General features: G+C 32.8%; 1 protein-coding gene across 1 annotated transcript; it reads right to left on the bottom strand.

Annotated features, from left to right (window-relative positions):
* Nucleotides 1-1418: 1418 nt before the first annotated feature.
* LOC132754063 (uncharacterized) lies at nt 1419-2615 on the bottom strand. Its single transcript, XM_060744649.1, has 3 exons — nt 2379-2615; nt 2115-2124; nt 1419-1775 (listed from the first exon to the last, which is right to left on the bottom strand). Exons 1-3 carry the CDS (start codon nt 2538-2540, stop codon nt 1600-1602), a joined length of 348 nt encoding a protein of 115 aa, XP_060600632.1. The 5' UTR covers nt 2541-2615; the 3' UTR covers nt 1419-1599.
* Between the last annotated feature and the right edge of the window lie 20611 nt (nt 2616-23226).

Here is a 23226-nt window from a genome sequence, read left to right as displayed (position 1 = left end):
AAATTTTTGGTTTTTTAAAAAAGGAAAAACCCAATCAATTTTCAAAAAAAAAACAAAAAATAAAAATAACCAAAAAAAAAGGGTTAAAAAAAAAAGTTTTTTTCTAAATGGCAAATTTGAAATTATTATATAAAAAGAAAAAAAATATCGATAGTGTAGGGGGGCCCTATTGTAATTTTAACTAAGGGGATTTATTTATAAAATAGAAGAAAATAAAAATTGGGGCCCATCTATAAATTTTGTTTTATTTTTAAAACCCAACTTCTTTTAAAAACAAAAAATTTAAAACGTTAGGTAGCCCTTTTTAATATTACAACCCGAAAATTTTTTTGGGTAATTTTTTTTAAAAAATTTTTGCACGCAAAACCTTATAAATTTCCCACTTAAAAATTTCGCATATATTGCCCATACAATTTTTATTTTTAACAAAAAATAAATCAGGGAAAGTTATAGTTTACAAAATTTATTTTTTGTCAAAACAAAAAGAAAAATTTAAAAAATTTTTGGGCTTTTTTTCTTTAAACCCTTTTCAAAAATTATTCCGGGGTTAAGCTTTTTTAAATTTGAAAGTAATATAATGTAAAATTCCCAAAATTTTGGGGGTTTTTGGGAAATATTTTTTTAAACCACAAATTTAATTTAAAAATTTTTCGTAAACCAAATTTTCCTTTATTTTTTCTTTTTCCCCTTGGGACAAGAAAACTTTTAAAAACCCCTGCAGGGAAGAGCCGGGAAACCCGGGAAACGAATTAGAGGGAAACCCCCCGGCATTAAAGTTTTCAATTTTTTGCCAAGGCGGCCCCCAGCCTTTAGTTTCATTTTTTTGGGGAAAACCCCAAAAAGTTTTCCCGATGATAAAAATTAAAAAACCCTAAAAAAAAAAAAAAAAAGGGTTTTTTGAAAAATTTTTTTTGAGAAAAAAACGGCACCCATTTTTTCCAGTTTTTACTTTGTTTTAAAAAGCAAAAAAAAAAATAACTTGTTTTATCTTTAACTATATCTTTTGGGGGCTTGTTTTGCAAAAGACCCATTTGTCTGTAAGAATCAATATATCTTGTTGCTCAAAATGAATATGTCATGTTGTATAAGTTAACATACATAATATCATGTTATTAGTGATGATTAACATACATGTATAACGAAATGAAAGTATCATGTTGCTTTACATGTTGTTTTCCAACCTAAATATTACAAGCGGTTTGACAAACCTAATATCAACTGTTGCTTGTCAACATAAAAAAGTTTTTTTTCTTCCTTTACTATCTTTACAAACTTGTAAAGTTGAGCATACAATGAACCTACCTCCAAATTGAGCATACAATGAACCTACCTCATAATTGAGCATACAATGACCTCCTCCTATTGAACCTTCCTCCTAATTGGACAAACAATGAACCTACCTCCTAATTGAGCATACAATGAACCTACCTCCTAATTGAGCATACAATGAACCTACCTCCTAATTGGGCATACAATGAACCTACCTCCTAATTGGACATACAATGAACCTACCTCCTAATTGGGCATACAATGAACCTACCTCCTAATTGGGCATACAATGAACCTACCTCCTAATTGAGCATACAATGAACCTACCTACTAATTGAGCATACAATGAACCATAACTCCTAATATTGCACAGGCTGCTCCGATTTTGGTTAAAAATAATTTATCTTTCATCACGAATTGCTTTAACACAGCTGATACAAAGGTTGCCATAAGTAACAGCATGCCCAAAATCTCAAGCGCACGTGTAGCACTGATAGCTGTTGGCACTAAAATTGAAAAACATAATATTTTGGAATTTGAAAAAAATAGTACAAAAATATTATCTATTTTTTTCTGTCTGTAAACACTTTTGTACGTTTTAGAATATAGACAATAAAAGCGTATCTAACAGCACCCTTGCCAACTTTCCCGCATCAATTTTAATTTACTTAAAGAGTATAAAGCAATATATTATGAAATATTTTATCAAATTTATCAACAGTAAAATTATATTGTTTCCATGATCTTATTGTCGATTCTTGAAAAGGTTATAATATAAAATGTCTATCACACATGGATATTATACGTAAAAAGAATGATATCGTGTGACGGATGTTTCATGTTACCGAATACCATCTGAAGAAATAATTTATTTAATTGTATTTCTTTCGAAAGAGTTAATATGTATATATTTGATAAACAATTGGTTAAAATGTACAGCAGTACTTTTTTCATGCAACCTTTTTTTTCAGTTTGTTAATACACACGATGCAAGGAATTAATCATCTTATAGTCTGGTTATTCCAATTTTTACATTTGTTTCAAAGATATCTTGATTTAATAGGCAAATCGCTTCTTATCTTATGCGTGTTTTCATGAAATGAAATTACCTTCTGCATAGCTGGCACACATTCCCGCCCCGCAGGTGTCCAAAGTCCAAAATATACGCTTACTCCATTGACATTTCCATGATACCAGTAAGGTATTGCTAGGCCAACAATGTCCAATAGCGTAGAAATACCGCTTAAAATGAGTGCTATTATGCAGTACATATTTAGAATTTCGAATTAACTCTTCACAAAACTGCACAGTCAATATTTCAAAAGCTAAATGACGTATGTCGCCAAAAAAACACCATTTTTATAGTATTACATATACTGCACATGATTAAATACGTGTCATTTAATTTGTGTTGTTTCTTTTTCTGACAAGAAAGTTAAAACAAAACTTTGGCAGACTTATTGCAACGTTTCAATGTTGTTGTTTCTGTTGTTTCTACTGTTGTTTATGTTGTTGATGTTGTTGTTGATGATGATGTTAATACTAATGATGGTGATGATGATAATGATTTTGTTGATGATATTGATGATTATGTTGATAATAATGATGATGATGATGATGATGATAATAATGATGATGATGATGATGATGATGATGATGATGAAGATCAATATATTAAATGGAAGCCAATCGATGAGTGTTCCAATTTTGTACTTCTTTTACAATAATACCTAACAATGCTAAATATCTTAGATGGACTTGCCCATTTTCATTTTTGGCAAAACCAGTCATCATTTTTAGGAAAATGTTCACTCTGAATAGCAAATATTGCAGCCTGTGATCCGAACACGGACGTGCCGGCAGATCTTTGGCATCATTTGCCGCGCGGGTAGGTTATGATGCACATACCCCCCCCCCCCCCCCCGCATATTTCACCAACTGATGTTGCTTTTGTCGCTCTTGTAAGTTCTTTAGAGAAAATCTGATTTGTGTAGCTGGTTCAATTGTAAATCACACTCAAATTTCAGCATAGCAGTTTACGTTTTGGCTATGGACACTGTGAAAGTAAATGGATTCATTCATAACTTTATTTTGAATTGCCGAGTAAGTGTGTAAGACTTTGAAAATACATTGCATTTTTTGCCCTGAGAGAAAAAAACAGATTTTTTTATAGATTTCCATTTTTGAGCGTGGTTGTGCGTTCATGCCTGCGCGTACGTGCCGTCGTGCGCATTTAAACGATTAAAGCTTCTTTTGTCCCGCAGTATACACATAGTGGACAGTCCGCCTCCTGACGTGTCGTAATCTGCAGCTCACTACTTGACTCAGTATCGTACAAGGCACTGTCATCTTTTATCAGGAAATCAGTGGGTGTGCTGCGGTTTCAGGTCCGGATTGGGCTTGTTCATGAACGTGATCTGTGTTTCAGCTATCTGGGGTTGCAGTTTTACAAAAAAAAATTTCTCTAATTATTTCCTTTTATTTTGAGAATTATTGTCATCAAAGTGACTGTACATGCCTTTAAAAATAATTTATTAATTAGTTAAGGTTTGTTCAAACTAGTTTGAGTGCAACGTAGTAGAACGTTTGTCTTAGGACTCTCCGACTCTCAACTTCTTTTATAGACTTTCAATAGCGCTTTAGTCTTTGTATAACTTATATCATTCTTTAAATGGCCAGTCGAAATACGTCGAAAATGCAAAAATACAACTTAGTCGCTATATTCGTGCTTTGTTTCGTGTGTATTTGACTATTCGCACAGAAAATGCACAAAAGATCCGTAACAGACCGAAGGCAAAAGCGACGACACCTAAAAAATGTTTATTTTATTGTAAATCTGTCTCTGCTTTTTGTTGAAAATAGAAATAAAGGAAACGAAAACAAACAGGAGACTGTCATAACAAGTCGTATCTCAGCGTTTTCAACATAATCTCGTTATCGTCATTTCTAATAACTGCTATCATCAATTCTGTACGAAAGACCTGTGGGGGCATTTCAACTTTATGGATGACCTATTTCATCCTCGTGAATTCACAATTTTACCTTCGTGAATTTAGGTTTTCAACATACGGAATTCAAAATTTCCACTCCATGAATTTACGATTTCAACTTCAGGAATTTACGATTTCAACTTCATGAATTCACGATTTCAACTTCATGAATTCACCATTTCCACTTCACGGAATTCCCGTTCTGAACTTCACGATTTCAACTTCACGAATCCAAAATTCCCGATTTCAATTTCACGAATTCCCAATTTCCAAATTTTAACTTCACGAATTCACGAATTTCCGATTTTAACTTCACGAAATCACGATTTTAACTTCATCAATTCAATATTTTGAGCTTCTCTATTTCAATTTCGCTGAATTCAAGATTTCATTATCACGAACTTGAAATCATGAAAACGTGAATTCTGTATGTTAGAATCGTGAATTCATGAAGTTAAAATTGTGAATTCGTGAAGATGAACTCGAGGGTTCGAAAAGTTGAAATGTCACCAACGGTCTTTCGTATTACTTGAGTGTTTTACGTGTTCGTGCGAGTTTGCCATTTTTGGAAAAAAGTTAACTTTACAATCTTATCGTGTCAATTTAGTGATAGTGGACCTCTTCATTTTATCAAAACCACAAAGTGTAAGGACATAATTTTGAGAATAAACCACTCCAGTTTATTCATTGTAAATGTCCTTAATTGATAAATCGGTCAACAATATAGTTTTCATTAGCTTAATACATTAATCATGATTCAATATACCTTCTTACACAAATAACATTTCAAAACACATATTTTTACTAGAAAACATAATGTTTTCTTTCAGGGTTCTGTATATTATACAATTATTGACTAGTGTGCCATTGAATATGATGTTATATTCACCGGCAGATGACATATTAACCGAGGCGATAGCCTCGGTCAATATGACTTTCTGCTGGTGAATATTGCGCTGTAACTTTTAACTATAATAGTAAAGCAAAGATATTTAAATCGAGAAATATACCATTAAGAACAAAATGCAACCATTATTTTTTTAAAACTCACGCGTAATTAACAGTCTACGATAAACGAGTCTCAATCTATTTTTAGACTGGGAAAATCCAATATAGCAAGTGAATATGATACTACACCCATTGAATATGAGTTATGTTGACTACTGTTTGGACCAATGAGATTGCAGCTATATTTAGATTATTCCCTGCGGTCTGGAGACCGCAGGGTATTGGTACGCGTTTAACTTTTGAGGCATGGAGGAGCACGTGACCTGTTTTCGGTACATGGAGGAGCATGTGATCTATAAACCGTACATGATTGGTTAATTGACCTTTTCGAAAACCTGGCTAAATACCGTTTGCCGGTACGTTACGGATAATCCTCTAGAGAATAAGTCAGAATTACACCTAATTAAGAACAAAAAACTATTACGTGATATTTTTAATTTTCTATAATTATAATACCGTTAAAGGTGGAAAAACTTGAATGATGTGTTTGAAAATTATCAATGTTTCTTTAATATGTATCTCAAAATTTTACAAACAATAAATTGTTTATACTGAAAATCTACAAAATTAAAATATTCGTAGTGGCATCTGCCATAATAATTAGAGATGTTTTCTGCGAAAACTTGTGTGTTTGCTTTTTTTTTGCTCGGAATTATTCATAAAATTGTAGGCCTATTTAATCATTTTCTTAAAAAGAAATAATTGTTTTATGTTCGACCTTCTCCAGTCATTAACGGTCACCAGTTTCCAAAGACCTTCTTCTATATTGATCGATTATTGTCAACTATATTCCTGATACAAACGTTTATTTATCCACCCACCCAAACAATGTTGAAGATAGTTAAATGAAATATCTTTATATCATCAAAAAAGGTTCTCCGCAGGAAACCATTTTACTTGTATAATAACTTGTGTTATGTTTCGCATGAAGATCTGAGCGTCATCATCTCTGTTCATCCGGTAGAGCTTTTTTTAGCCAGCCAATCAAACCGTCCTTCGAAGAAAGCAATACTTCTTTTTCGGGCGGACTTTCTGCGGCATATTAGATTCACCATTTTTGGTATATATTAACCTGTATAACATGGCTGTGTTCAATGTTGTACTTCCATACTATCTTGAAATCGTGAAAATCACGTATGAAATTTGGTTTCATAACAGTAGGAAATATTCACTTTCGAGAATATGAAAGCTGTGCGCTGATTAGACTACACTGGCTTGCATTTCATTCGCCTCTTTGATTGGCTCAGAAAGTTGTTCCAACTGAGAAAGTTTTAATCACATGATCGTAGCATACACTTACACCCGTTCAAGTTCCGTAAATTAATTAATTGCATACCAAAACAGGAATGTTTCTGTAACAAATTAGAATTTTTTTAAAAATGTATTAAAAAGTTTTATTTTTTCAAGTGAGCAAGGAAAGTAGTTGACATAATGCAAATGGTAGGTTCAGTCTATGTAAATAACCAAATAAATGTCAAAATATGCACACACACAAAAAAACTCAGTGCGTCAGTCACGCAGTAAAAACATGGTGATAAATACTGAATACTAATTTGTTGAACTCATCTGGAGGCATGCAGCTTTAAATCAATATAATGCGTTAGAGAGAATTGTTCCGTTTTGACACAAACACTCACGATCTCAGCATTAGAAGAGAAAAACGATTGATTGATTGATTGATTGATTGATTGATTGATTGATTGATTGATTGATTGATTGATCGATCGATCGATCGATTGATTGATCGATCGATCGATCGATCGATCGGTTGAGGCTGCAAAGATATGTGCTTTGAAGGTTGATTATGAAACCAATTTTATTCTAGTAGTCTGACAAATAAATCACTACATTAAAGTTATGATAAGTTATTTCTGTTTTACAATGTTGTTATATAATAACATCAGGCTTATTGTCCAACTCAATGTTCAATCTTCAGCAGACATTGATAAGGCAAAGTATTGCATTTATTAGTAAGAATAAGTAAAATGTTCAAACATGAAAACATTAGCAAAATACAACAATATTTTAAAGTTTTTCCTGCTTTGTATTAATTTCTTTCTCCGAAACATGAAAAGTATTATTTTAGAAATGAATTTTTACTTTAAATAATGGTTGATATTATAAGGATCTTACACCGGCTACCAGTACAGATCGGAATATTTAGCTCGAGGAAAACTGCTTACGGCTGAAACCTCGGCCCGAGTCTCTGCCGAGATTCCGCTAAACAGTTGCCCGAGAGCTAGATATTCCGGTCTGTAACGACAGCCGGTATAAGATTCATTTTCTTCCATTTTGAATAGTATCCATATTTCAGAAAGAAATATGGAAACTAATATTTTCATTTTTGCACTTTTTCTTATGTCGATTTAAGACAAAGGGAAAGTATTTTATTATGATAGGGATTTAATAACAAGAAAATAAGTAATTTTGTTTTCCTTTTTTAACTCTTTCTAAACAGAAAAGTTTTTTAAATAATAAAATAATTTTATTATGATTTACCCCCGTGTAAATTTTGGGTCTTACGGATCGCGAGCTCCTTTCGAACATCCCTTTAACATTTTCTGACATAAAAACATTATACAGATTTAGAGAAAGAAACAAATTGATAAATCTATATTATTGTTACATGCAAAATTTATTGGTTACATGCAAAATTAATTGAACACAAATGATGGTTATATATGTGGAAAGAATTGTATGTATGTTGAATGTTGCAACATGGCTATGTTGTTTACAATATTCCAAATAGTGCACGATCTAAAAAGTTTCATATTTCATCAATTTTAAATTGAGTATTAGAGAGAGGAAGATTAAGCAATACTTGGAATTAGGCCACTGTTTTATTATTACTTTTTTGTATCTCAAATGTTTCCAGAAAAAAAAGTAGGAGGAGGGAATAAAAAAATGAAATGACACATGAAACAAAATAATTTTTGACCAGTTACTATATTAACAACACATGCCCCAGCCTATAACTACACAAGAAGACATTTGCGCCCAGTTAAAATTTAAAGGTTTCACTAGCTTAATCTTTAATTTTTTTCATTCCATATAGATCTATGTTAAAGAATAACTTTATTGTTTCCAAAAATATTACAAAACTGTCATAATTTAACTGCATAGTAGTACAAATATATAGGAGAAGACATTTCGACTCAGGTGCCCGTTCGTGCCTGAAACAATGCACAGAAGGGCACCTGAGGTCTTCCTCCACCAGTAAAGCTGGAACGTCGCGATATGACCTATACTGTGTCGATGTGACGTAAAACCCAAAACAAACAAAAACAAACACAAAAAAACATTTATAAGCTATAGCTTTCGGCTCTAATCCTTTTTCATTCGTATATCTATATATTGTAAATTCATTGTTTGTTTGTAATAAACTATGTTTAAACTAACGTTTCAGATATGAACATGTAATCAAGATACATATACTTTCGGCGGATATTACCCTATATAATACTCATTACTCCTTTGAGCTGCATACCAGTAGTCTTTAATAATTCCTCACCAGCTTCAAAGTTTCAAGTTGTTCTGCCAGGAACCCCGAAACAGTTATTTCTATTACACTCTGTGGTGTTTATAAGGTAATATATTTTTAAGATGATAAGGTAAGATGTTTTTAAGTTGATAAGGTAATAAGGTAAATTTTACTAGCGTGCGCCATATTTTAAAGCTAGCAGCATGTCAACGAGCAATGTATTTAAATAAAGGAAAATGGAAAGTAATAGATCATACTGTTGTACAGTGTTGTACAGTGTAAAACATTCATGTTAAGCAGACTGGGAATAAAATGCAAATTTGTGTATGAAAAGGTTAATTCTGTTGTAACATTCGGCATAAAATATAGCACCTTCAGGGAGCCTTTAAATTACACAACTGCATTGCTATATAAGACACTTATTAAATATGTCACAATGACATGTCGAATTCGTTTATATCTTTAATTTGTGTTATGATCGTTGCATTCAGTGCTTTTAGCGCTTTGATCTATGCAGTGTAAACGATCAAATCATTTTATTTAATTAATGACAAGTTTCTCATGGAACTTAAAACGTTTCATTGTGTAAAATATCCCGTTTATTTGCTTTAAATGTCTGAAATCGGGAAATTGGTACGTGTGCTTGCGATACCCTATCAGCTCTTGAAATTTTCGGAATTCAGTCTCGGTTATAGGAAATTTCTACAAGAAGATTTCCACACCATCTGACATACCTAAAAATTCCGGATACCCATCCACTAAAGTTCTAGGGTATCTTAAAGTAACAGCAAGGTTATTTATAAAGATATTACTTAAATCTAGTGATATTCTCTTTGACGACTATATAATAAAGTCACGTGGTATGACTACCTTTGTAGAGGTGTTAAAATGTAATTATATATTTTGTCAGCCATTGAAGTAATAATGTATAAAGGACTTTCAAAAACAGTTATTATTCAGAGCGGGCGCTATGGTGCAGTGGTAACACTGGCTGCCTTTCAATCAAGGGGTCGTGAGTTCGATCCCCCGCTACTCCAATGAAAGAATGAAACGACTACGGGACTGGTAAAACCAGAACTGAATGGAACAGACGAGAAGACACGAAACGGAACAGACGATTGGAACAGACGAGAAGACACGAAACGGACGAATGGAACAGACGACCAGACACGAAACGGAACAGACGATTGGAACAGACGACAAAACACGAAACGGAACAGACGAATGGAACAGACTACAAGACACGAAACGGAACAGACGATCGGAACAGACGACAAGACACGAAACGGAACAGACGAATGGAACAGACGATAAGACACGAAACGGACGGACGAATGGAACAGACGACAAGCAAGACACGAAACGGAACAAACGAATAGAACAGACTACAAGACACGAAACGGAACAGACAACACACACTTAACGGGGCAAGGCACAAGGATATCAACGATACAGGCGAACTGAAACGGAACAATGAACGATAACAGAAGAACTAAGAAAATATGTTAACAAACACAGACAGTAAAACACTGAACGGAACATACAACGGAAAGACGTAATGGATCAAAAGACTTTACAGAATATAGGAGAGCAGTATATAATAGAGCAGTCTACAGACACTAAATAGCACAGACTATACAAAACGTGGAACGGAAACAAAACAATACACTTTACGAACAGAGAACAAGAAAATACTTAACCAGACAAGAAAAAGCTATCATAGAAAACAAAACGGAACAGACAATAACTAATACGTACTAGGACAGATAAGAATGTTAAAGAATGTTACAAAGACGTAACGGATCAAAACACTTAAGACAACAAAGCCAGTAAAACACGGTACTGTGCCGCTATGATAATGTGAGAGTGACGTTGCATTTCTTGTGTACACAAAAGTTTACAACCTTTCTCTAAATAGATGTATTTAAAAGCGAATATGATTCAAGGTAAGATAAAGTTTCCTTTTAAAAGGAAAGGCTTGCACAGTTTTGCCTTCATCCCAACCCTTTAAAATTGTTTTGGTTTTTTTTTGGTTTCAATTTATTATCACAATTTTTTTTGAATTACGGTATTTGTACATCATAAAGGGTTTATTTAGTTGGTTTTTTTTGTCAAAACGATTTGAAATCTATTCTCTATTGTATAAAACTAATATCGTAAAAATACTAACGTTCATACTGAAGGGAAACAAGTGTGCACATTTCATTTCCCCTTTTTCGCAGAGAAATCATTCGTTTGCTTTATAGACAAGTAAATACACAAAAATACTTCGTTACGTGGTACCAATTAATAAGCATGTATCAACTATGTTACACGATCACAAATACGATGCGCTATCTGTAGATCAGCACGTGGCAAGGTTAATGATATGCATGGGCTATTTTTAGATTACCTCACCAAGAAGTTGAATTGCGTTCAGTAGATCTAAATATAACTCGACCATGCGTGATTTGGTAAGCAGGACCACCCTTTGAAGAATACTACTACAGTCACCATTCTCTATTGTATAAAACTAATACAGACAAAAAACAATTATAAAAGAAACTAACTTTTGCGTCTTGAAAAACAATTGAAACGAAACAATTTCGTTTATAATTTATTACGGTTTAAACCGATAAATCAAGTAAAAATAGAAATCCTATTTATATAAACAAACTGGGATTACCGAAGTAATTAAAATAGCTTAAGATTTCCGTAATATTACTTCGTCTGATTCCGCAGTATGACGGAATCGCCCGAATTGTCACGATTGCAATCGGAACTACATCGGCTATTATCATTAATCCGAAGAGTGACGGAAAAGGCCGAAAAGTTGCGATCGGCACGATTGCAGCTGGTTTCCCGTTCAATCATGCACTAACAATAGGAAACAGGAAACCACCTTACCGGAACAAGTTATTCAAAACAAATGGCTTGCAGCCGTGGCTGCAAGCCAAAAAACAATTTGACAAGTTGGTAAAGTAAATAGGATGCCATACAATTTAATCTTTTATCATGCGTTCGAGCCTCAAAAGTTGTCTTACTTTTTTTCTTTTTACTTTCCCTATTTTTTTTACTTTTACATCAGATGCAATTGAATTGGAATAAAAAGGCAGTTTTGTTATAATATCGAATAATTTATATATTCCGGAAATAATGATTTTATCCCGTGTAGTGTGTAATATATAGTAGTCATAGTACTTTTGCAGTGCACAAGTGTTCGTGCCAACTTAACTATAGTTGAAACAATGTATGTACATGTATGCATCAACTTGCTAAATATGGCAACATTTAAAAACAAAAGTGAAGTGAGAAGTTAATAGACAATAACGCAGCACATACAATCTGTACAAGAAAAAAAGAAGATATTCTTTCTCGATTGATAATTATTCTGATTTTTTGGGACCGAATCTAGCTGTCTTGCATTGATACGTAACTAGAAATTTAGCAGACAACTTTACCTACTGCGTTACGCCGACAGTAATGTTGGTAAATTTGTCGATATTTTAATTTATATGGCAAGCCTGCTTGACTTAAAATGATAAACACAATAAAAAAACTGTTTTACACCGTTATAGTGGACTTGACCACCGCGTCACTAAATAATTATCCTGAACGCACAGTATCTAAGTATTCAATAATTGCATGAATTCACTTTAAACGGACAAGACACATTACAGACCAATAAGAACAAACTGACAAAATAGAAATATCTAAAATTAAAGACTAAACGAGAGACATTGTATTAAATAAATATAAACTGAAATTGATTTGAATGAAGTACATATTACATTGCACTTAGTAATAGAAAGAGCATCGAAACACGAGGCTGATCTGATTTATAAATCAGATTGCCGAGTGTTTTGATGTTCTTTCTCTTTTGTATCATAGTCAAACATAGAAAACGTGTTCCCTGCTGTCACAATATGAAACCCCAGAAAAAGCAACCAATGAACGAGCATCTGAATATGATATTTCTGTCGCTTTCCCTTTCTCTGCCGTGTCGCTTTCCCTTTCTCTGCCGTGTCGCTTTCCCTTTCTCTGCCGTCACAATAAGTAGACCCCTGCAAAAATGAGCCAACCAATGGGCATGCTCTGGAGTGCGGGTAACTAATACCCGCACTCCAGTTAACGCACTGTGCATGTATATGTATAAGATTTAACTCTGACACATCTTCAACAGAAAGGTCCCCAAACTATGATACAAGTTAAGTATATTTTTTATGAGTTTGACACGAGTAATTTTACCGATACGTCCGTCGTCATCTTATGTAACAGTAAAATAAAATAAGCCGTGGTCTTATTAAACAGAGTCCCCGGGAAATGGCTACCTGTTATACATGTTAGAAGTTTGTTTTTTTATTAATAATGTTAAGTACATCTTACAATCTTTTCTAAAAATAGGCTAGAATTCTTCAATTTAACAAATGGACACAGCAAGCGAATATGAATGTTTTATTTTATTTAACATAAAATGCAATGAATTTATTATTAAACATTTGCAATTTTGCAACATATACATGTAATTTATTACATGCTTTTAGGTGGTTTATAGAAATATATCAGTGATATAAAACTGGTAATTTCACTGTTTGAAACAGTGAAATTACCACTTTGATAATTTCACTGTTTTGAATTTAAGCCTCTTACGTTGTTTCAGTGAAATACCAGCGTGCACAGAACTGGTTACCAACTTCATGACGTGACGTCGTAAATGACGTCACGTTGCATTATTATTTGGCGCGCTTTTAATTCAGAATTAGGTTTAATGTCTTTTTAAAACGTTTCTTTGCATATAATAAAAAGAAAATTTGTTTAGTTTAGTGTAAGATCGAAATATATTTCACCTTGTGAACACCAAAAGTTCATATTTCACTCGTGGCTGCGCCACTCGTGAAATATACATTTTGGTGCTCACTCGGTGAAATATATTCCGATCTTACACTGAACTAAACAAATATCCTTTATGTATTCTGAAAGGACAGGAAATACGTAAGCGTTTTATTTTAATCATCAAAAATTAACAAAATGTACTCTGCATATGTCATAAATACATAAACGACTAACAAGTTGACACTATTATAAAGCATGTATTGAATACTTCTTCACAATAGTTTGTCATTTTGCACAAGACTTAAATCAAAAGCAATGATACCATTTCTGCATTAACAATCTGCGTTTCTATCCCTTACATTGCCATACATATACAGTTCTGTATGTAAATCAATATACGTACATAGAAGAATGCGAGAATTCTACATGAAACACCACTAAATTTTGATTGTATATACATATATAGATAGGTTAGTCTGTTTTCATTTCCTGTGGTTATTTAATACATTCACTAGTTCTAAATCAGACTGTAACATATAGCATTTGTGCAAATCTAAGACATTCTATGTTGAAGGCATTACATGGACTCAAATAACGGATGCCGCGGTCCATCATAATTATACTAACATTATTTTGTATAAATAATGCCCACGTTTGTTTGTTTGTTTCATTTTACGCCTTTTCCAAACAGTAAAACTGTATTTCAGTCATATAGGCGGGTAGTTTCCTAACCATCGTTCCTGGAGAGTTACACCAGTACTAGACTACCTTCCTCCGTGCTAAACTACCAAAGCATCTTCCGGGGATCGAACCCACGCTAGAAGGTAACTGGATTAGAAGTCATTGACTTTAACCCCTCGACCACGGAGGCAGTCATTAATGCCCACGTATCTCAAAGATCTTTCAATGATTTGATTATGCATCGTCTTATTATAATACAATTATTGACTCATCATGCTCATGTCGAAGAATATTTTAAAATATGTCATAGTAACATTTTCCTGAGTCTAGTCTAAAGCTCTGTAGAATTAATGTACGGTCTACAATCACTAAAACAATGTATTAACTTTTTAGATAAAAGTAAACGATGTTTTAGATAAAAGTAAACGATGTCATACATGATTTGGGCCATGAAGAGTGTAAACTCTACCAGTACGTTTATCAGACTATACAACTACACTTAAAATTTCCAAGACTTTACTTCTATAGTTTTATCTGAAAATCAACGCCTAAATATATATGAGACATATCTGTTTATTAGAATATTTTTGAACAAAACTTTACTTTTTAACATTATTTTCAAAACGCTAACTAATATTGGACCGTTGTTCACAGGTCCATGATTGTGAAAAGTTCCCGATGCCTGGAAAGATATCTATTTATTTTTCTTCTTAGTAACCCGAGTATTATACATATATAAATGTAACGAATTGCATTGTTTTATTGGCCAAGCTTTCATCTATGATACAGAGTAATTCTTTGACCTATATTGTTTCAAAAGGTCCCCCATTGTAAAATATCAACACATTGGAAGAAGGATGGCATTTTTCAGGCATTTAAACGGGGTACGGTGAGTTAGCCAATAGCGGATCATAGCCAATAACGGATCAGTCAGTAATTTAACGAAATATTCTTCTAACAGTTTTGAGCTTAAAAATGTTTTTACCTAACAGGCATGTGCATTAGGATGTTAGCTACTTGACAGCGGGAAAAAAATGTAAACATCCGTGTAATTCATATCTGATTCACTCAGATGCTTAACCAAGTTTTTCCGTTTCTCGTGAAATTTAGCGCCGTTGACAACACAAATTTAAAATTGTTGCCTATTTTATCATAAAAACTCGAAAGATATTGGATCAAAGCTGGTAGATATTTGATGCCCAATATGTTAACTACCTGCATCAATAAACGTTTAAAAAATACTTGAGGAATTATTTTGATAGCGCTATTCAAATGAATTGCACCGAGTTGTCCAAAAGCGGATCATGCAATTTTATAGGAAGGGTCCGCCTCAAAGTTATACAACCTGTAATAGAATTTTTTTTTTAATTTTAGTTTGTAGACTAAATAAATAAATAAATAATATAAAGTTAAAATGATTTATGTTAATATTACAACTGAATTATGCACTCCATGCCAAAAAACGTATTTTATGCAGTATAAACAGCTGCAACAGTTAAATACTGTTCCAGGCTACATGTACGTAGGTATCCAGTTTTTTCCAGACTACATATAACATCATAAATTATAGTTATTAAATACATCAGATACAAAGAACATATTTTTTCATATTCAGCTATTTATATATTGAGACTTGTCCTCACACCCAGCGTCTGTGTCCTGATTTCAGTTTAAGATTTTTGTGCAGTAAGTTTACAGTAAAATATTTTTTACATATACATTGTTTTTCTTAAAGCATCAACTTCAAACTTCAAATCATAATGTTCCTTATCATCAACCACATCTTATGTGACAAGATTGATAACCCTGACAAAACTATTTCCATAATTATCTCCCCTTGGATTAAGATTTTTCATTATAAATATTATTTTTTTACTGCAACTTCTTTATTTCTTAATGTATCCACTTCAAACTTCAAATATACCCGTGTGTTCCTTAATATCATCGCCAACATGATTTGTGAAAGACTTTTTACAGAATTATTCCTACAGATTATGTGACTTCAAATGTATTTAGTATATTTTAAGACTAGGCTTTAACTTAAAATTTTGTTAAAAATTTAATAAAACTAAATTATGTTATTACTTCTCCATTTTCTTCATTTCTCAAGGCATCTACGTTACTTATTATCACCAACATCACATGTGATAAATTTGTTACTCTGAAATGAATATTTCTGTAATTTAAAATATTGAACTTATAAAAATACGTGGATTCTTGATGTTGATACAGAAATATATTTATATGATATTTTGTCCATAGTCTTGTCTTCCTTTAAATATTGCATCCAGTAATTGATTAGTCGAGTGGAGCTGTCTCCTGTGACAGCTCTTGTTTCATATGCTAACAAAGACATTTGCAGAATGGGTCAAAGTATTAAATAGTAAAATTATACTTAATGAATACATGCTAGCTCAATATTTATTTGTTTTATTGTTTCAGATTTCGATGCTTTCAAAGGCTAAAGGAAAAGAAAAAAAATGTACACAGAAGTCCAGCCTTTGACCTAAAATTGTGTTGGTGTAACGTCAAACCCAACAAAAATACAATTTTTCAGTCACATGTCTGTTGCATATAACAATAAAGAAATCTTTTTTACTTAAATTACATATTTTTGAAGCTGTTGCTACTGTTTAATAACAATTAATTGTGACATAGAAGTTCATATCCATTTGTCTGCACAATCAGAATTATTATTACATTGCCTTTTATGAATGATAGTCAGAAGTACTTGTATTTTGTTATGATTTTGTTCATTTTTTATTGCAGATTTTTCTAAGGAGGAGTAAAGCAGTATATGTTGAAAATTTTGTTTGTTATTCTTTTAAAATATCCTAATCATACTGACCACGGACATAGAAGAACATGAAAATTTCTAGGTATTGTACTTTTAGCTTTTGTTTCACAACAACAACAACAACAACAACAACAACACATTAAGGTTACAGTAACTTGAATCAAGTTTTACATAGAAGGTGCTTTCATGAGCTGCTTTGACCCCTGTAATCCTGAAAAAATTTAATGTCAACCATTTGTCTTGTGGTTGTTGCCTACACAAATCATTGAGAGCAGTTATCTAGTTCACTATTACAATCAGAACATTACTATGTTAACCACAATCATTCAAGTTGTCTCTTGAATTCTTTACTTAGTGGTACCCTTTACACTCTGATATTCAGGGGTGACATATATTTGTGCAATATTTTCTTTCTTCAGGACAAATTTGACAGAAAATTCGTGTTTTGAGACAATCCCCCATTCGTATGTCACGTGATCCGCTAATGGCTTATTTGACCCGTTATTGGCATGTTTACTAGATATTTGAAAAAGGTAAATGCACCATGATGCATTCAAAATACAAATTCACAAGAAGTATACAGTAAAAGAGGAATAAAAATACTTCAAATCTACATACATTTATTTAAGAATTTAAAAATCATTCGTTCATAAACACTAAAAGTGTCACTAGTGATCCGTTATTGGCCAACTCACTGTAGCTGTCGTATATGGAATTCCGTATTTTATGATGAAGGTTACACTATAAAAATAACACATGTCTTTTAGGATAATAGTGCATATTAGCAACCCGAGAACTGGAATGATACCCAATTTAAACCCTGAGTGACATTCATTTCACCAACATTTTAATATAGTAAAACAGTGCGGTCAGGGGAGAGAACTAGAACATTATGTTTTCTTAAGTCTGTGAAGATTACTCGCCCATGGGGAATACTACAAAAAAATTATTGACCGGATGATATTCATTTTAAGGATGAAAGTTATACCACCATGTGATGTCACGTGTATATATATTAAATAACGGTATAGCATCGTACAAAATAACAAAAACTTAGCTTCACTGACGTCAAAAAAAAGCCTAAAACATAAAATTTGAAATTTTTTTATAGATGAAGTAAGGCACTAAAATTGAAATAAACTGCAAGAAAGGTTGAAAATCGTTTTTCGTGTGATTCTTAGCCCGATTCACAACGCTTCAATTTCGGGCCATTTTGCCCCATTAAAAATATTATTCTGACAAAAGGGAGTGATGGAGTGATCTGAAAATTTGCACATATGTTTCTTATTTAGCCCGACATTAAAATGGTATTCACATCCTTGAAAACTATTTCAAGTCCAGTCATGTTTAAAAACCTCAGTCGAGTCCCTTTAACTTTCAATATCGCCTTCTCTCTGAACAATTAAAAAATCAACAAGTATTTAAGACGTCATTTCAAGTTAATGTGGTTCATTCTTTGACAATACATTACAATAAATTATTATTATATTCGTCAATGTTAAGTTTAGTAACAAAATAAATACATATATTGATAACTCATAAAAAAGCGTTACAATATATGTAACACTTCTAATTAATGCCATCTAAACAATTTCCATTCACGAATGTTGATATAACTTTAAGCGCTATAAAACGTAAATATACTTGTTTTTTCCACACTGTTTATAGTAAAGCTCGTGAGATTAACATCGGTCATTTTTGGGGAGGCTATGCCTCCCCAATGTAATTACCATCGGTCAAATCTTACTGCCGCGGTAATCAGGTCAAAAAATAGAACCTTGATTTTTTCTAAGCTGACTGATCACTCATCAAAGACATTTACAATATGAAAATATTTTCATTCTTTTATTTCATATCAGATAATAATTCTCTGAAAAAATTCTTGATTTTTGTTTGTTATTTTTTCAAAATCACTACTCCGTGACGTCATACTGCCGCGGTAATCAGGTTTACGCATACGTACGTTGGTAATAAATAGTTCTGGTATGAAATCCCTTCTATATAATAACTTTATCAATATTTTTTTAAACAAAAAGCATAAATGAAAATTTATAGGTAAATGCTTTAATAAGGTGGCAAATATTCTTTATTATCTTTGATAACAATTTTCAAATTACTACGCAGCGACCAACTGTTTATGACGGGTCATTAAGTAGAACGTTGCAAACCGTAGTCTCAATATCATGCATGTTCTTTTGTTGTTATAAACCATTAATAGTCCTTAATATTTTTTAAAGACAAATAATGGTAAACTGTCGCTTACATCAGAGACATGGATCATGCTTGCGTGATAACTAAGGAAAACTAACTTATTAGTACACCCTAGGAGGCTGTACGCGGAAAACGCTCATAAACCGCTATATCATATAGCTGTTAGTAAATATTTTGCATACATTTAACTAATCAAAGCACAGAAGGCGCTGAATTTGTTTGGGTCTCAGAATGTAAGAAAGGTGCAGGTTGTGAGATTATATGTATAGTGCCACCAATGCTTTCCAGCGTTTTAATTGTAGTAAATTGGCTATAAGACTAATTGCAACACTGATATTCAATCCAATGTTTATTTGACCTCAACAATTTGAAAAAAAAATGAGTTACCTTTACTGGGATTTGAACTCCAGACCTATCGCTTCCTAAGCGAGCCCGAAAACCCTTCAGCCACGGTGAATTTATATGTGAACGGGCTGAAGAAAACCATATTATTCTAAATTTGGGCTTGTAACGACTTTAACTGTTGTTTAACACAGATGTAAATAATCCTGGAGCTTACTATAAGCATTTATATTTATAAAGAATCAAAGGGCTGCAAGTTCTGTGGTATTTTCTGATCTTTGCAATCTAAATCGTACTGTATATCTGTATGCATTTTCCTGTATAGGTTTTTTTTTATGTATTATAATTCATTTTGCAAGGCACCAGAGTTTGATACATACGGAATTCTGCATAACTAGAGTTGCATCAAAAAATCATTTATGTTCATTTTTTTCGACAGCCACACTTTATCCTTGCATATCATGGCTACTTCCTTAACAAAAACACTTAAAAAAGAATTTAACAAAAAAAAAAGTTTCCTCGATTGGGATTCGAAATCGAGACCTCTCACCCAATAAGCGAGCGCGTTACCACTGTACCACGGAGAAGTTATACATGGAAAGTCTGAATAATATCTAGTCATTCTAAATTTAGAACTTCCATTGCATTTCGGGTTTGTAATCCTTATTAATTTCGAGGTATTTTGTTCAGGGTAAACCTGTTGTTTAAAATTGAAGTAAATATTTTAGCGAAAATCCTCTCGCCGAAACAGTCCGACATGTAGAATCTATATATTCCACTACTCGGTGTGTGTAGTATTCGGTAATAAATAGTATTTTCATTGATAAAATCATATTCATCCGCGTAATTTGTGATTGTGCAATTATTGACAATTCTATAAGCCAACGCTATTGTTTAACTTTAAATGCGTTGTAATTTGTTGGATACTTGTAACAAAATAAAATATTTCTTTCTTTTAAATCGCTAGTTTTAAGCTGTTTTGAGAACTACTTGTTGTTAGGTTTGTCGTAAACTTCTGTGTCAGAGATTGAATGTCCGCTTTGTATTTAGTTATTTTCGATCAGAAAATACAATAAAACAATATTAGAAATCTTCGACCATTCGGGAATTACTTTGCTTGAAAATTGATGCGCCTGTCTTTGACCATCTTTACGCAGTGATCTCCCCTGAATTTTTCGGCTTTAGTGTACATACAAAAGGGAAGTAACCGCTTCAAAAAAGTGGACTACTTTCGGCATTTGCAATTAACAACATTAGACTCTGAAATTTCGCTACCATTATTTGTTTGGTCTGACGACCCAAACAAATAAAAATTCACTGATGGTGATGAACATATAGGTTGAAAACATTATATTCTTAAACCATGTATCGCCGAAAAAAACTATTTAACTACAAAATCCGTAAGGACTCTTCAACAAAATTTCACCGCAAGATTACATTTTATATTAGCAAAATAAAAAAAGCAATACTTATATTTTCATATTACATAATTCATTAATCAAACTTTTAACATAAAAGTATCTTTTAAAAATATGTCTGGCAATTGACAGATCCCTACTCTGATCTTTTATTTGTATAGGAATAAATTAAAACATGTGCTCTTTTGTTTAAGAATATTTTGTAGTGAAAGTCTTAATATATCCAGTGATCTCATAATTAGAATTAGACAGGCAGGCGCGTAGCTAGCCTATAAAGAATGTGGATTCAAAATAATCTAGGGGGGTCAGGGGGCATGCCCCCCTGAAAATTTTGAAATAAATGGTGCAATTTGATGCGTTTTGGGGCCTCCGGAGAGCTTTCTTGACCAACGAAAATCCATTTATTTTAGCATAAAAATGGAGATGAATAGCTTTACTTTCGTTTATTTCAACTAGTCTACATTTCACAGCAAGTCTAACTTGCGGCCTTTACTGGCCGCAAACTCGTTAATGATATTTTTTTTGGTCAAAATAATGTGGATTCAGCTGCGTACTCGCGTATATGCAGTTACGCGCCTGACAGGTCAGGGATTTATACAACCAGTTGTTAAGTTATCTACGCTCATTTTAATCCTAATAGAAACATTCAAATATTTGGGGTAAAAAACATGACAAAAATACCTAGTAGTCGTTTACCCGTCGGTGATCCCATTAAACTGATTATAGATTCGAATAGAAAACACAAATAGAAACATGTGTTTCGGTAAACAAAAATCGGAAGTAAAGTGAAGAGTTAAATGACAGAAATATGTGGTCAAATATGTTTTAACAAGGGAAATAGTATTTCAGAGAAAGACGCAAAGATCAGTCTTCAATCAAATGAATGACCCCGCATTGTGTAATTAGAAAGTTTATTCCATTCTAGGGCAACGAATCATAATTTGATAGTCCATGTGTAATAAAATTTTCAATACAGATTATGAGATACATGAAAATATTAAAGAATAAGAAGCTTTAAAAAAAATAATAATAAATAAAAAGAACTTATATGTTTGTGTTCTAAAAATAATTGGCTGCATAAGACGAATTTCGTATTCATTTTACAACACTTGAAAAAATACTACAGAAAATGTGTTGTTGTTTTTTTTGTTTTGTTTTCAACAAAAGTGTGTGTGTGTGTGTGTTTTAAGTTCATTTATACTCGGCGCCGGAATAACCATATGTCCGAGATTATAGCATCGGGGACGTCTTTTTCAAGCAGAATCTTCCTGGTAGCCCATTCTTCGTTCGTTAGTGGTAAAGGAGACGACAATACTGTCAAGGCATCAACTTCCTGACTGACGACAACAGAAACGGCATTTATTACCGCCAAACCTCCAGAGTAAGTTTCGACAGGTCAACCAATTACCTCTGGTACTTAAGATGACTTGACCTTGACCTGCCGTGTGCCTAGCTTCTCCGCGACGTGCATGCCTCTGGAGGGATTTGGAGAAGTTTCAACAAAAACTTTTTGTCCGTAGAGCATGAATATTAATACTAATCACAAGACAGTGGTGTCTTATTGATCTTAATTATGGTACATGTAAAAAAGTATATTTTCTATGTTCAATAAAAATGTTGCATAACTTGCAGTTGTTATTATCATTCAATGATATTAAAATGACAAAGTATTTATGATGAACAGTCCTATAATATTTTGATAAGGAACCGTCAGTTGTAAAATGGTATTATGATCTTATAATGAACAGTCGTCATACTTGCTGGTATGTCATTTATAAATGGCAGTTTAGGTTTTTCAAAATTTGCATGATTAACAGTCCGAATGTAGACCTCAATGAAATGTTCTGGAATATTAACAAAATGAATAGTCAACCATATAAACCATATATATATGAATGGTTGAACACAACAGTAAGGATGAATGGCGCAATGTGCATATCTTCTCTTTGAAATAACAGCACATTTTAAGCAAAAAGAAAAGAAACTATAAGTCTGAAACATTCTGTCATAGCCTTCCCATCAGTACATTCAGTGCTTTGATTTATTGTTGTTGATGTTTTAAATGGAAATAAAACATTTAATGCCGTTAGCGTATATGATATCGAATATTTGATCAGAAAATCGAACTCTGCATGTTGACCTGTGTATTACACCGTCGTGAGGACAACACGGTTACAGTGTCTCTATCTCTGTTCACTGGAGCGAAACAGATGCATA

This window comes from Ruditapes philippinarum, unplaced genomic scaffold (assembly GCF_026571515.1).
Source record: "Ruditapes philippinarum isolate M1 unplaced genomic scaffold, ASM2657151v2 ctg4353_1_1_1_1, whole genome shotgun sequence".
Taxonomy (NCBI): domain Eukaryota; kingdom Metazoa; phylum Mollusca; class Bivalvia; order Venerida; family Veneridae; genus Ruditapes; species Ruditapes philippinarum.
This window is presented reverse-complemented; position numbering and strand designations above follow the sequence as displayed.